The 12,639-nt window shown below is 38.5% G+C and overlaps 2 protein-coding genes across 2 annotated transcripts in view; one reads left to right on the plus strand and one right to left on the minus strand.

Annotated features, from left to right (window-relative positions):
* Positions 1-1,681: 1,681 nt before the first annotated feature.
* LOC139692163 (histidine protein methyltransferase 1 homolog) lies at positions 1,682-7,063 on the minus strand. Its single transcript, XM_071590226.1, has 6 exons — positions 6,931-7,063; positions 6,590-6,820; positions 6,326-6,486; positions 5,987-6,243; positions 2,796-2,911; positions 1,682-2,710 (listed from the first exon to the last, which is right to left on the minus strand). The coding sequence occupies exons 1-6, from the start codon at positions 6,983-6,985 to the stop codon at positions 2,667-2,669; spliced, it is 864 nt and encodes a 287-aa protein (XP_071446327.1). The 5' UTR covers positions 6,986-7,063; the 3' UTR covers positions 1,682-2,666.
* Positions 7,064-9,005: 1,942 nt separating this feature from the next.
* The window catches only part of LOC139691925 (tubulin alpha chain, testis-specific), a 59,734-nt gene continuing 56,100 nt past the window's right edge, over positions 9,006-12,639 (plus strand). The window contains exon 1 of the mRNA XM_071589874.1: positions 9,006-9,282. Within this exon, the coding sequence (XP_071445975.1) occupies positions 9,280-9,282 (3 nt within the window). The 5' untranslated portion in view covers positions 9,006-9,279. The remainder of the gene's footprint in view (positions 9,283-12,639) is intronic.

Genomic DNA, 12,639 nt, shown 5'->3' on the forward strand with positions numbered 1-12,639 from the left:
CCTAGCACTTCAAATTGACAAGTTCAATTAATTCACCATCATTTGGACTAATCTTTCTCCCTGCAACTACTTTCACCATCCCAAGTTTCACACTTCCCTTTCTGATACTGAAAACAGTGTAATACAGTAACACCTATTTGACAATTTCACTCGCAGAGATCTCTTCATTCCAAAACCCCAATCAAGAAATAGTAAAAGAATAACTCCAAAGACACACCACTGACTCCTAATTAGGGTAATTTTTTCCATCCCTATCGTGTGAATTGGCAAAAGAATAGAATAAAAAGGGTTGCACCGTCTGCAACTCTTCCCTATAATCTTATCTACCCTCCGCAACCATATACTATAAAACACTTGGAACATGAGTCAACAAGAATGGTTTCTTTTAGGCGAAACCCTAAAATGATGACGGCTTAGCCTAGTTTGGAGATAAGAGTCAGCTTTAATGGATACAGTCCCATTTCAGGGCAGAGATACAACAAATTTAAAGTTACCAGCAGATGCTGACATAACGGCAAGCTTAAGGTGTTTTTAATACGAGTGTATACAACAGTGTACTTCAACTTGATGTAAATTGAAAAAAAATAGTTGATTGCTTCATAAGTGGCAGGGCTCCGCAATCCAATGACCAACAGATTCATAATGCCTTGTTATAGCTCAACCTTGTAGACTAAAGGCTAGAATTGTCATCCAGTGCTTTCTTTCATTGCAAATTTGAGTTGAGCACAATAAAAGTGCTTGGTCCATTTAGAAGGTCAACCTGGCTCTAAACTTAATATGATACATAAAACCATAAACACAGTAATCAACCCGAAGGTTGGTTTAGTAGATGATGGTAGAGTTCACCCAGTACTAAGCCCTATACGGCGTGTGAAATTCACACATCAAGGTAGTGAGGCCAGTTCCTTTCCCTGTGCCGGTTATGGTTTCCCAGTAAGAACTGGTACCCGAAAAATCACTTCAGCTTGGATGGAGCTGCAGGTGCCCTGAGTGCCTAGCCCGGGAATTGAACCCGGGACCCTCCGGTGAGCAGTCCAATGCTCTACCCACTGGACTAGCACGACCCACACTATGATAATAATCCTCTTGTGCTATTAAAAATGCCATTATATATTCTTTGACAACCATTGAAACAGCCAGAACAATGAATGCAATAACCAATCCTCAGTACATTTTACTAATTAAGACAAACATTTACTGTTCAAGTAATCACATTTTCTAGATCATACTACCACCGCATTGGAATTGGACCAAACTATGATCAACACACCCTTGCATTGAACATTCATTTTGTTGGGATGAGTGTACTATCATTAGCTTAAAGTCTATATTTAGTGATGTAAGAGAATAAGACACTTAAACAAAATTATTCAAAGTCTTAGTATAAAAAAAATTATTATTTGCTAACACATCTGGATTTTCAGACTTTTTAAAATTTTCACAGGGTAAGTGATAAGGTATGTACTTGATAGGGTTCAGATAAATATTTGCACACATACTTCCTTTTTTAATTTCCCGAGTAATATACTGTAGGCCAAGTACCGTACTTCTGGACAAAAAGTTTCATGCATAATTACATAACGGCTAAAATATAATCAGTACAAATAAATTGTTCACAGTTCCAAATGTTACGTAAAGGTTGAAATATTTCTAATATCGTCAGGAAAAAAAGCAGCATTGGACACAATTCTATTCAAAGTAAATTTTTAGCACATACTTGCTTCTGATTGAAACTACTTTAAACCTGTAACATACTGAGAAAAGCCACAAAATGCAATTAAATGAGCAAAAATACTGGAACACGAATAAATGTACAATGAGACCATATAATTTTATTCATTTTCCTCAGAGTTACTTGCATTTCATTGAGTTAGAATTCCCTTGTATAACAGCACCATATTTAATCCCAAAGCATAAAAGATCTACTTCCTGTATCAACCTGTCCCCCTAGACACTTGAGATGATAAACTGAAGCTAGGGTCATGCCTGTGAGAATAGGGAGAATCAGAAGTCTCTTTAAAATTATTTTCATGCAATTGAATACGCCAACCATCTGCTTTTACAATTCAATTGTTTATTATCACAATACTTAATCAAAAACTGAAAAACTCTTTAATCATAAATTTTTTCAATAAAATAAGACGACTCAAGTAATTTATATGCATCACTTGTATAGTTTTCCAATAACAAAATTTTTATGGATGAGCTATCGAAAATAGTAATCACAATTCAATGACTATTGTTGGTCCACGAATGGTACAGTACAACCACTATATATTTCACTACTTCCACAACAATTCCACACAGAAAAGTCCAATTACTTCAAAATCTTGCTGGGCAATCTCCATTTTACTCTCCTAAAAACTAACATCATGCTGAATCATCCACAAACATTAGCGCTCACTTCTTAATGTATGTATGGCATAAAATATTAGATCAAACATCGGCAGAAATCAAACATGTCTGTTTACATATTGCATAATGCATTGGTAATAAGGAAATTTTACAACACCAATATATTGTATACAATTAGTACGCATGTGCAAGGCTACTTTGGTACACACATTAAGTAGTTTTAAAAAATTTAAGTCCACTATAAAAAATGTCATTATTGTATAACAATAGCATAAAATATCACTTTAATGTAAAGTAGACTGGTTGAAAGGCTAACCATTTTTGAACTGCACCTTTAAAATTTCTCTTTGCACACCTGAAAATAAAGAAAAGAACTACAAGATCAAAACGATCACTTAAAGGGAAACATAGGAGAAAGATATGCTATTTATTGAACATACCATCACTGCACTTCCAACAGACTGATACGTCCATATTACCTTCTTCAGCCAATAGCTTTTCAAACTGACGAAGCCCGCCACCAACTCCAAAGTAAAACGTTTTAGCAGCAATAAACCTGTTATTAACTGTTAAGAAATATTCAGGGCCCATTTATAAATAGATGAATAAAACAAAAATTAACCACAGAATGATGCAGAACAAATTGCAAATACCTGACTTTATCAGGGGTGCTTGGGAAAGTTACCACCAAACTCATAGTAGTAGTTTTAGGGGAGGCAACTGAGAGCTGAAGTCATTTGCACTATTAAGGATGGGTGGGAAAGGAGGAAGGGCGGAGAGAAACCCAGCATCAGAAACCCAGCTCTTGAAGGTGCCAAGGGGTCAGCAGTTTGACCCATCCGACAGATGGCACACTCCAAGTGCTCCACAAAGCACCTCAAGTAGGAATTGGGATACCACTGAAAAACATCTGCGGCATCTGAGATTCGAACCTGGATTCTCTGGGTGGGAAGCCAGTACGCTAGCCACTGCACTATCCCGATCCCCCACAAACTTGCATGGTATACTCAGGCTAATACAAGAGAAAAAAATCATTTCCTAAATACCACTGTTTCTATGGACAACAACAGATTTTGCCACATTCAGACAAAGATCCAGTACAGATCATGTACTCCATTTCCTTTCCTACCAACACATTTCCCAGAAACTGGCATCCTTTCATTTACTCCTAAACAGGCTTTTGCAAATCCTTATCGAATGAAAATTTCAATTGAGAATTCAAAGACATATCACAGAGAGTGATGGGTACAATGAACATTAAATTGAGAGAATGCTTGGAAAAAACAGAGCTCTTAGGAAATTATAGGGTAGCGTGGGGATAGAAGAATGAAAAAAACAAGGATACAATCTAGCATGTTAAGGGGAATATCTCAGAGGTTAGCGGTGAACTTTCCAAAAAATATGAACATGCTCACAATAAAGTTTCAAACAACATAGCGTGTGTAACAGGAATAATTTCAGATCCCTATTTATCACAACCAAGACAACAGCAACAACAGGGAGATTCTTTAAAACAGGGACAACTGCACAAAGGGCAATTAACATCAGCAGAAATTTGCAAAAAATTTGTGAGAGATGGACCACCACACCTAGCAACTGCATCCCAGAAATTCTCCACTACAACAGTAATGGACACGGAGAATGGATTCACCAGAGTAGCTGGGAATTAAGAAGAGCCACACTCAGGAAAAAGTGGTCAACGAATAACCTTTCCTCTTTCATCCCCCTTCGTTGATATCCCCATTTTTCACAAACAACAGCATTATCACTACACCCACACTACCTCTCCTGCTTTAAAATCTTCCAAAATCCCTATGGCTGTTTTTTACTCCTCCCCTTCATGGATCCTTTTCAGTCCAGATTCCTTTCTCGCTGCACACTCAACCCACCCAAATAGCCTCTGAATAATCTCCTCATCCTTAACCACCCCAAAACACAACCCATTTACCTGCTTGGCCCTATCCTTTCTTTGTCAAGTTCAGCCAACATGTATCATCTATGTCCAGTAAAACACATATAAGGGCTGTTCAATAAAAAAATTTCTTTTTCTGTATAAAATACACCTGATCTATCCTCCAAATATTGACTTGTCTTTCTAAAGATAAGGTTACAACTCACTTATCCCAATTTATTCTCCAGTTTTCAAAGATATGCTGGAAGCCATTTTTTAATGGATCCTTCAAAATTCAGAGTAGCTGGGGATTAAGAAGAACAACACCACAGAACAAGTGGTCTATGAATACCTTTTTCTCTTTCATTCCCTCCCACATAAACAATTTTTCTGATGATAAACTTAGCTCTCCATGGTATTTATTCATGATTTGGAACAGAAAATTACTCGCACCGGTTGGTTCTTGACTATATAGAGGAAGAGGAGCACACACTCCACATTGATTTTCATGAGATATTCAGCAACGGTATCTGTGATGTGCCGCAGAGCATTACCATAGCACTAAACATGTTGCTTCGAAATGTGGCCTTTTTGGTAGGGAATTTTTTCATTCAACGTCAAGGGTGCTAGCATGACAAGTGGAAATACCATTTAAACCAGAATATAAAATAATAATATGACTACAACTTTCCCAGCAGGGTCCACCACTTGTGCTTTTTCTGGAGATGGTGACAATGGAGATTATCACCCAGAGCTCCGTTAATTGCTCTCATGAGTGAAAACGATGCAGCCAAGTTATGTTGACAGTGATGAACTTAAAAAAAACCCTTCATTTACCTGGAAAATGAACTTCAACTATGAAGAAACCTCTGCATGAACACTTTTTGTTCCGGTATGCATAGTCTTGGAACCTACCACGTACATAACACATCTCATGAGCATTAACTTTGAAAGCTTATTACTGTTCTAAAAAGTTGCATGGCTACAGGAAGCAGTTACTTGAATTAACCATTGAGCTAATATTTAACTGGGGCAACATTTTTGATACCAGCAATCCATGCGAAATTGCAGGTGGCACAAAGAAAGGAATGCCTTCCCTACTCTTGAGTGAAAGAATTTCATATGCCATACTGCTTAGTTTGCCGTAATCTCTACAACTACGTATCACAACCAACCTTTTGAGTCGATATTGTGGTGGGGGATAGTGAGGACACATGGAACTTTACTTGAAAAAGAAAAGAAGAGTGAGGACCTCTTAATAGGGCTGACAAAAAAGGAAACTAAAAGTAAAGACTTGATGAAGAATAGCATGGGGGAAAAATGTAAATAAAATAAAATTGGCGGCACAAAAGAGGGTAATCAGGGCAAAATGGAATTTTCACTGTCTAAGATATAACGATTAGTTTTAATCACTCAATATTTGCATTAAATGATGAATGATACAGATGATAGCATGGATACTCATCTGTATATTTAAAAATAAAACAATCAGCACTCGAAAAACTGATAACAATGCACTTCAGATATTAAGAGAAAAATCACGAAGGGGTTCAAAACACAACTCAAAGAATTACAATAGTTTAAATAAAATGCCCAAGTATAAATACAGCCTAAGCCCAACTCTGTTATTCCCTTTTGAAAACCAAACCTAAACGCTTGCATACAACTTAATAACACATCATTCAGATCCGCTTAACCGCAGGGGTAACAAAATCGACTAGTATTTATGTTAAAGGATACGCGACTCCCGATTTCTTGAGCAAACTCTTCAATACACGTACTAGTTTCCAGTGGTTATCAGAATTGTATATGGTTTCCGAAGACAATATAACATCATATTTTTTATCTTCCGAGTCTATTTCCTTCAAGCTGAGATCCAGGAAGGATGCCCAATCTCCCTTGAAGAACCTGCATCTTTTCTCTAAGTCTTGCATTGACTTTCCAGGCAAGTTCGCCAAAATATTTGGGAAGGTCACCCACTCTATAACTTCGGTATTCTGCAAAAATAATAATATAAAATACATAAGAGGTTTTCTCAGTAATTTGCCTGATTCAACACCATGATTGAAAATTACTTACATAATCCTGAAAGGTAACAGAAGCCCCATCAAGCATGGTAAATATTCCTAGAAGCCCTGCTCCACACCCCAAGTCCAAAACTTGTTTACCTTCAAATTTTATATCTTCTTTGGCAAGATGTTCAATTAGAGCATACGTGCATTCCCAAATTTTTAAACCCCCTGATGGTATAAATTGTATAAGAGCTTATTGTAATCCGAAACTAAGATTAAAGCCATTCCAATTTCTATGGTAAAGTTATTTCACACATGAAAAAGATCGTACCTTCATATTTTGCTGGTAATAAATCTGAGTTTAGCTGTTCAGTCTGCTTGAAGAAGTCTACATTTTCCTTTCCAAACACATTCACGGAGTCTTTAACCGACACAAAATCAATAGTACATTCTTTGATATCAAACCTATACTTGGGTAAATTTTTCACCTCTTCCCACTGACTTTTGGTGGGATAAAGTTCCTCTGAATCTAACCAGTTTAAGGCGGCCTTTGAAGAATCATCTGAAAATCACATGGATTTCAATAAATTGACCACTAACGCAACTACATATAAGCTCGCACGACATAATGATATCAGCCCCAAAACCCCCACTTTCAAAATGAGAACTTACCCGCCTGGCACTCCGAACCTTCCTCCTGATCATTAGAAAAACCAAATTTGAACATATCACAGCCTACTTGGGTAAATTTAATCGACACGTCTCTCCTAAAAGGAAACTAGATGAACTATACACATGCGTTAAAACGACCGGCTGCTGAAAACAAATGAAGGATAAAATAGTGTGTGCATAGGAGTCCACAATCAGTCAGCACGGCGGCACCATCGTGGAAGTACGGCCATTTCGAATGAATAAATTGTAAACATCTATCAGAAGGTTGCTCGTTTAACATAACTGTTTACTATAATTAATTTCAAAATATTAAGAAATAATATTAAAATTATTTTAAATCACTATCTTCCACGTTGTCCCGAAAAATTGCATTTTATTTCATGGTTAAACAAATTTCTCCTGCAATGAAGATTTCCTCGTCTCCCTCAGAGACTTTCTTATGCAAATCATAATGCTGAGCAAATATCAATGGTGGTATAGTTAGCATTTTTCACCAGTATGTTTTACGCAAAACCGAAGACTATGCACATACGATGTTAGTATCGCAAAAAGAGATTATTACTTAGGTACCGATAATCCCTGTCATTAACTTCATCTTCTTTGTAGCCTAATTCTTACTCTAATATTCTTACTACGTAGATAATTTGTCCTCCTTCCAAAGCCATTCCTAAATACATTAATCGTTACAAAATGCAATAAATTCCTGTAATACAGAGGTCTCCTAACTTTTCAGCCCGAGGACCGCATTAACTACCAAACAGCAGTTGGATGGTCAATTAATTACACACTCGAGGTCCGAATAAAAAAGGATCTAACCATTGATGATGTTTTTAACAAACTACTCACCACTTGTTCCTAATTTACTCTGCAAAATACCTAAAAACCCATGAAGCAAACAAATACAACTTCATTGTATCCTTCATTCCTATATTGGCCTCATAACTTCCATGGCATAATGTGAACATCTACCTTATAAGCCCAAACTGATAACTCATAAGTTAAAATCAGCGCAAGCGGACATCTCAGGTTCAAGACTTCCACATTCTTAATGGTAGAGTAACCCTTGGAAGTGTCATACCACTTACTCGTACAAGGCGCGTTTCTCGGATCTTATATTCCATTGAAATACGTGCAAGCCCTCCCACCATGCCAAAGCTGTAGTTTATTGGGAGGGGGTGTAATTTACAGTTTATCCTTTAAAAATATTTTATTTTTGAAATGATCTTTTAGCCCTAAACCAGATGGCAATACCCTCCTAATTAAATGGTGATTAATAATGTCTCCAAATTCAAAGTATTCAAAATTTTGTTAATTTGGTTTTTGGTTAATGTTCATGACATCAGTCACCTAATATGCACAAATGAAACAGGTACAGTGTATCCAATATTCAAGCTCATTTTTATTAATTTTACAATGGGAATTTTTTATAATTAAGCCAGTAAAATGTAAAAAATATTGACCTATATTTTCCTAGTAAAGGCGAACTCGAATGTAACTTTAATTGCTTAAATTTCGTCAATATTTACTGCATTTATTAAAATGCAAGCGAAAATAAATTTTGCATCTGAATTATCTTTAAATTCTAAAATGTTCAGTGAAATTATGATTTCTGACTTCCTAATCGTCTCAATGTGCGTTGTCACATTATTGTTTATATGATTATATTTATGCGTATTTTTAAAAAAATTATTGCCTGACGAATGAGAGCGGAGGTGGTGTAATTTGACACCGTGAAACAGATTTGATATACTACATCAATAAACTAAATAAGCGAGGGAATATGTTCGTCGGTCACATGAAGCGTAGGATTCAAGCTGCGCGGCGGTTCAATGGCTCCTCTGACGTAATCAACTGGCTCGAGGTAGTGGGCAATAGATTGTTCAGATGGCTCTGCATTTCCTTTGCAGGTAGAGCCATACGCGAAGGGAGCTGGAACGACTAAGCGATCGCCCATCGAATACGAATGAAAGTCATGTATGGTGGGTATATCTGCAACCCCCATCACACACCCCTCCCGCAACTTTCTCCCCTCTCCGTTACCTTCCTCTCTTATTCAACCACCCTTTTCCTTCCCCTCCCCCTCCGCCGCAAGCCCTCGCCTCCTATAAGTACTGCCGACTTGGAGATTCGCCCGTCAATCCACCCTCTATCGTGCTACATAGCTCAGCACGCCGGAGAGCCTCCCCAAGAGTTCACGGGCATTCCACGCCACAGCTTCATCTTCGTCATCAACTCATCACCCTTTTGAGTTCCAAAGGCTCTCGTGAAGTCTCAAGCGCGTCCGTCGCACAAGCATCCATCCACATCTTATCTTACGCCGAACTCTCGCTTCTTTTCTAATCTTCCAACATGGTAAGTGAAATTGGCAGATACAATGGCACTCTCGACCAAACACCTCACCCGAACCCTGTTTCCTTCGCATACTTTTGAGTCGATTAGCGACTTTTTTTATTTTCATGTACCATTTTAAATCTCCATGGGGGATCGTGCGGAAAATGCGTGTGAAAGTCCGTGCGGTATTGACGATTAGGTTTGATTTTCTTCGCCGCACCTCACTAGAGTGCAAATATCGTGCGACAAAAGGGAACGATGGGGAAGGTCTCCCAATCGAGGAGAACCGACGAGTATTTTGCGCCGCGCTAGGCATTCCGAAAGAGGCATCCCGAGGATGCTGCGAAGCGTCACCGATACGAGTATTTCGGCGATCTTACCAGTCTTCCCTTTTCGACGAGGTAAATCGGGTTTAAGGGTAAAAAAAGGGCACGATATTTTTTGTTTATTATCAATGTCGTACTTTTTCTCTCTTCCAGTCTTATTTTTCGTACTTTTCCGCAAACTTAAAATTAAAACATTAATCTTACTAATCTTCCCCGATGAAGGTTTGTGATAATATTTTCTGGTGAAATTTTCTGTAAACACCTGCTGGATGCCATAAGATTAAAGCTAAATACGTAAAGGAGTAACAGGAGGCATTCCTGCAGCTTCATCTACAAAAATGCCTCGGAGCAGTCTATTTTTCAACCAATTTCCATCTCTAAGCATTACATATTCACACAAGTTCTAAAACGATATTATTGATAATATTTATTTTAATAAGAGTTTGATATTAATCGTGTAAACAGTGCGCCAGGTTTCCGATTCCGAGACGTCTGTTGCTTGAAGCCAGTTTTTCTGAACTCCTACCCTGATATATTATTTAGTCTGGCCTCTCACTCTTGTCTCACGCCCTTTGGCTCAATTTGGATTGCTTTTCTGTGGTATAATTTCAAAATCGTCCACCTACCGTAAGGGTTCGTACTTGAAGAGCTGACGGCAGCACACGAATTGCGTAATGTACTAAGCCCTATACCAAATGATCCTTACTTACTGAGAGCACATTCCTGTATTGAAGAGAGGAAAAATAATTCTAAGGGAAACTTTGCATAAAACAGCATCGAACCGGTGACCTGCGGGGTTGAGCGGCCCGCACCATGCACATCATCACCACTTGATCGCCCTTCGCTCGTCTCCTTCCCAACCTCTATTTGCCAATTGCCTATGATAAGGCAGAGTATGTTAAAATCACTTTTATTCTTGAAAATCCGTAATTTTAGTGAGATAAATGCCTCGCGTGACAACCACGTATAAATGTTATACATAAGTTTGATGTTCAGGGAAAACGATCTGTTGAGAGTAATGACCGAGTTTTCGTTCTTTTTTTACCTCTTCTAATTGTCAAATTGGGCAAGATTTAAGCGCACTGTTGGAAAACGGAAGAATTTAAATGATTCACATCGTATTGAGTAGAAATGAACAACAGGATTACTCCTGTCGTTCTTGCAATAAAACCTGTGTACAAAACTGATACTGAGAATGATTTGAAGTTCCCAATTTGGAAATTAAAAATACGTGAACGCGTTTTAACTTAAGGGGAAAGACTCACGTCAGTAATGAAACCTTTTTGATGCAAAATTCTGCAATGTGCTACTCCGTCCGTACATTGTTATGCCTAATGACAAAAATGTTTGCAGAAAATAAAAATGTGACTGAAAAGCATTCAGAGGAACTGAGTAAAAATAAAATGTAACACTAAATATCAATACTATATTTAAGCTGTTTTTCCGCAAACCGTATCTTTTTAAAGCGTCTTTTCACCTATCCCATAAGTTGCATGGACATGAGTCGTTTTAAGGATAAGAGGATTCATGAACTGAAAAAAAATTTCAGTTTTGGCGTGCAACCAAAATTTTCGACGTTTCAGCTTCGGGTGAAATGACGCAATTCATTTGGAGAAACAACTGCGATGAAATTTTAGTTTCGGTTACTACATGCGATGAAATGTTATCCAGGATTAATTTTTCCTGAATTTCATATTTGAGGCACACTCAAAACCTTCTCTCTCTCAAAAGCACCTGCGATAATTGGAGACCAACCAAACACATACGCACCAAATTTCCTTTCACGGGTTAAAATGTGCTTGAGAGATAATCTCTCCTCCTGGTGACCCTTGAATGCAACCTCGTCCGCCGCCAGTGGGCTGCGCCGAAGCATAAATAGATGAAGTGGGAAAAACTGGAGCAAAGCTTTTCGTTTGTTTTTAGAACTTGAAAATTTTCAACTCCCGCGGAGGATGTGATTCTCGGTGTTTAACGAGTCCCTTATGCACCCGAGCGGTAACCCCTTCCTTTTAATGATTACCAGACACACTGGGCCTTGCTTATTCGTCGAACCACGCGAAGGTGAGGCAGTTTGTCCCGCATGCAGCAGGGCTGGGAAATTAAAAAAAAATAAATAAATAAATAAAATAACGTCAGGCTGTTATTTTATTTCTTGAAAATTCGCAGAGCGGAGGCAGAACGTTACTCGATTCTCTTCCTCGCAAACCAGCATTTCCCTCCTTCCTCCCCCCCCTCTCTCCCTCTCCCACCACCCTCTCCTCACACATTCTCGGCAGAGAAACAGGGAATGCGAATTCCGCCTTGAGGGTGCTTGTATCAATAATCTTTTCTCTTCCTCGCGACGACACAGAACCTGTCGGAGAAGAAAACTGTTATCTGCTTGCTCAGTGTTTCACCTCCCCCGTGGAGCTCACCCCTGTCAAACACAAAACCCTCTGCTTTTTAGCAAATATCCTGGATTACGGGTTCTGAATTTGAGTAGTAGTAGTATTTAGGGGAGGCGACCGACTGCTGAGGTCATTTGCGCCATAGGGGATGGATAGGAAAGGATGAAGGGTGGAGAGAAACCCGGCGTCGGCATTAGCCTACTCTTTACGAAAGGTGCCAAGGGGTCCGCAGTTTAACGTCCCATCCGACGAACGGCGTACTCACTCAAATTGCCCTCCACAAAGCACCTCAAGTAGGGATCGAGATACCTCTGTAAAATATTCAACACCGCCGGGATTTGAACCCGCGCCCTCAGGGTGGGAAGCCAGTACCTGAATTTGAATGAATTAAAAAGTATCAAGGATAGGTGATAAGGTTGTTATGAAATTCAAAAAAATGGGACATTATCAAATTCTAAACATCATCGTGAGAATGAAATCACTGGAGTTTTTTTAATCGGGCATAAAATATTGAAGAAACTAATTTGAAGAAAAAATAATGGTCGAAATCGCTTCTCAAGGTATTTATTAACATTTAGGAGAGCGATTAGTATATATTACAATGCTATCAGGTACGCAGCGAAGATTTAATGTTCGACAGCTCTAAATTCGGAAAAATTCTTCCG

Source organism: Hetaerina americana, unplaced genomic scaffold, assembly GCF_022747635.1.
Source record: "Hetaerina americana unplaced genomic scaffold, ioHetAmer1.1.p SCAF_4, whole genome shotgun sequence".
Lineage (NCBI taxonomy): Eukaryota > Metazoa > Arthropoda > Insecta > Odonata > Calopterygidae > Hetaerina > Hetaerina americana.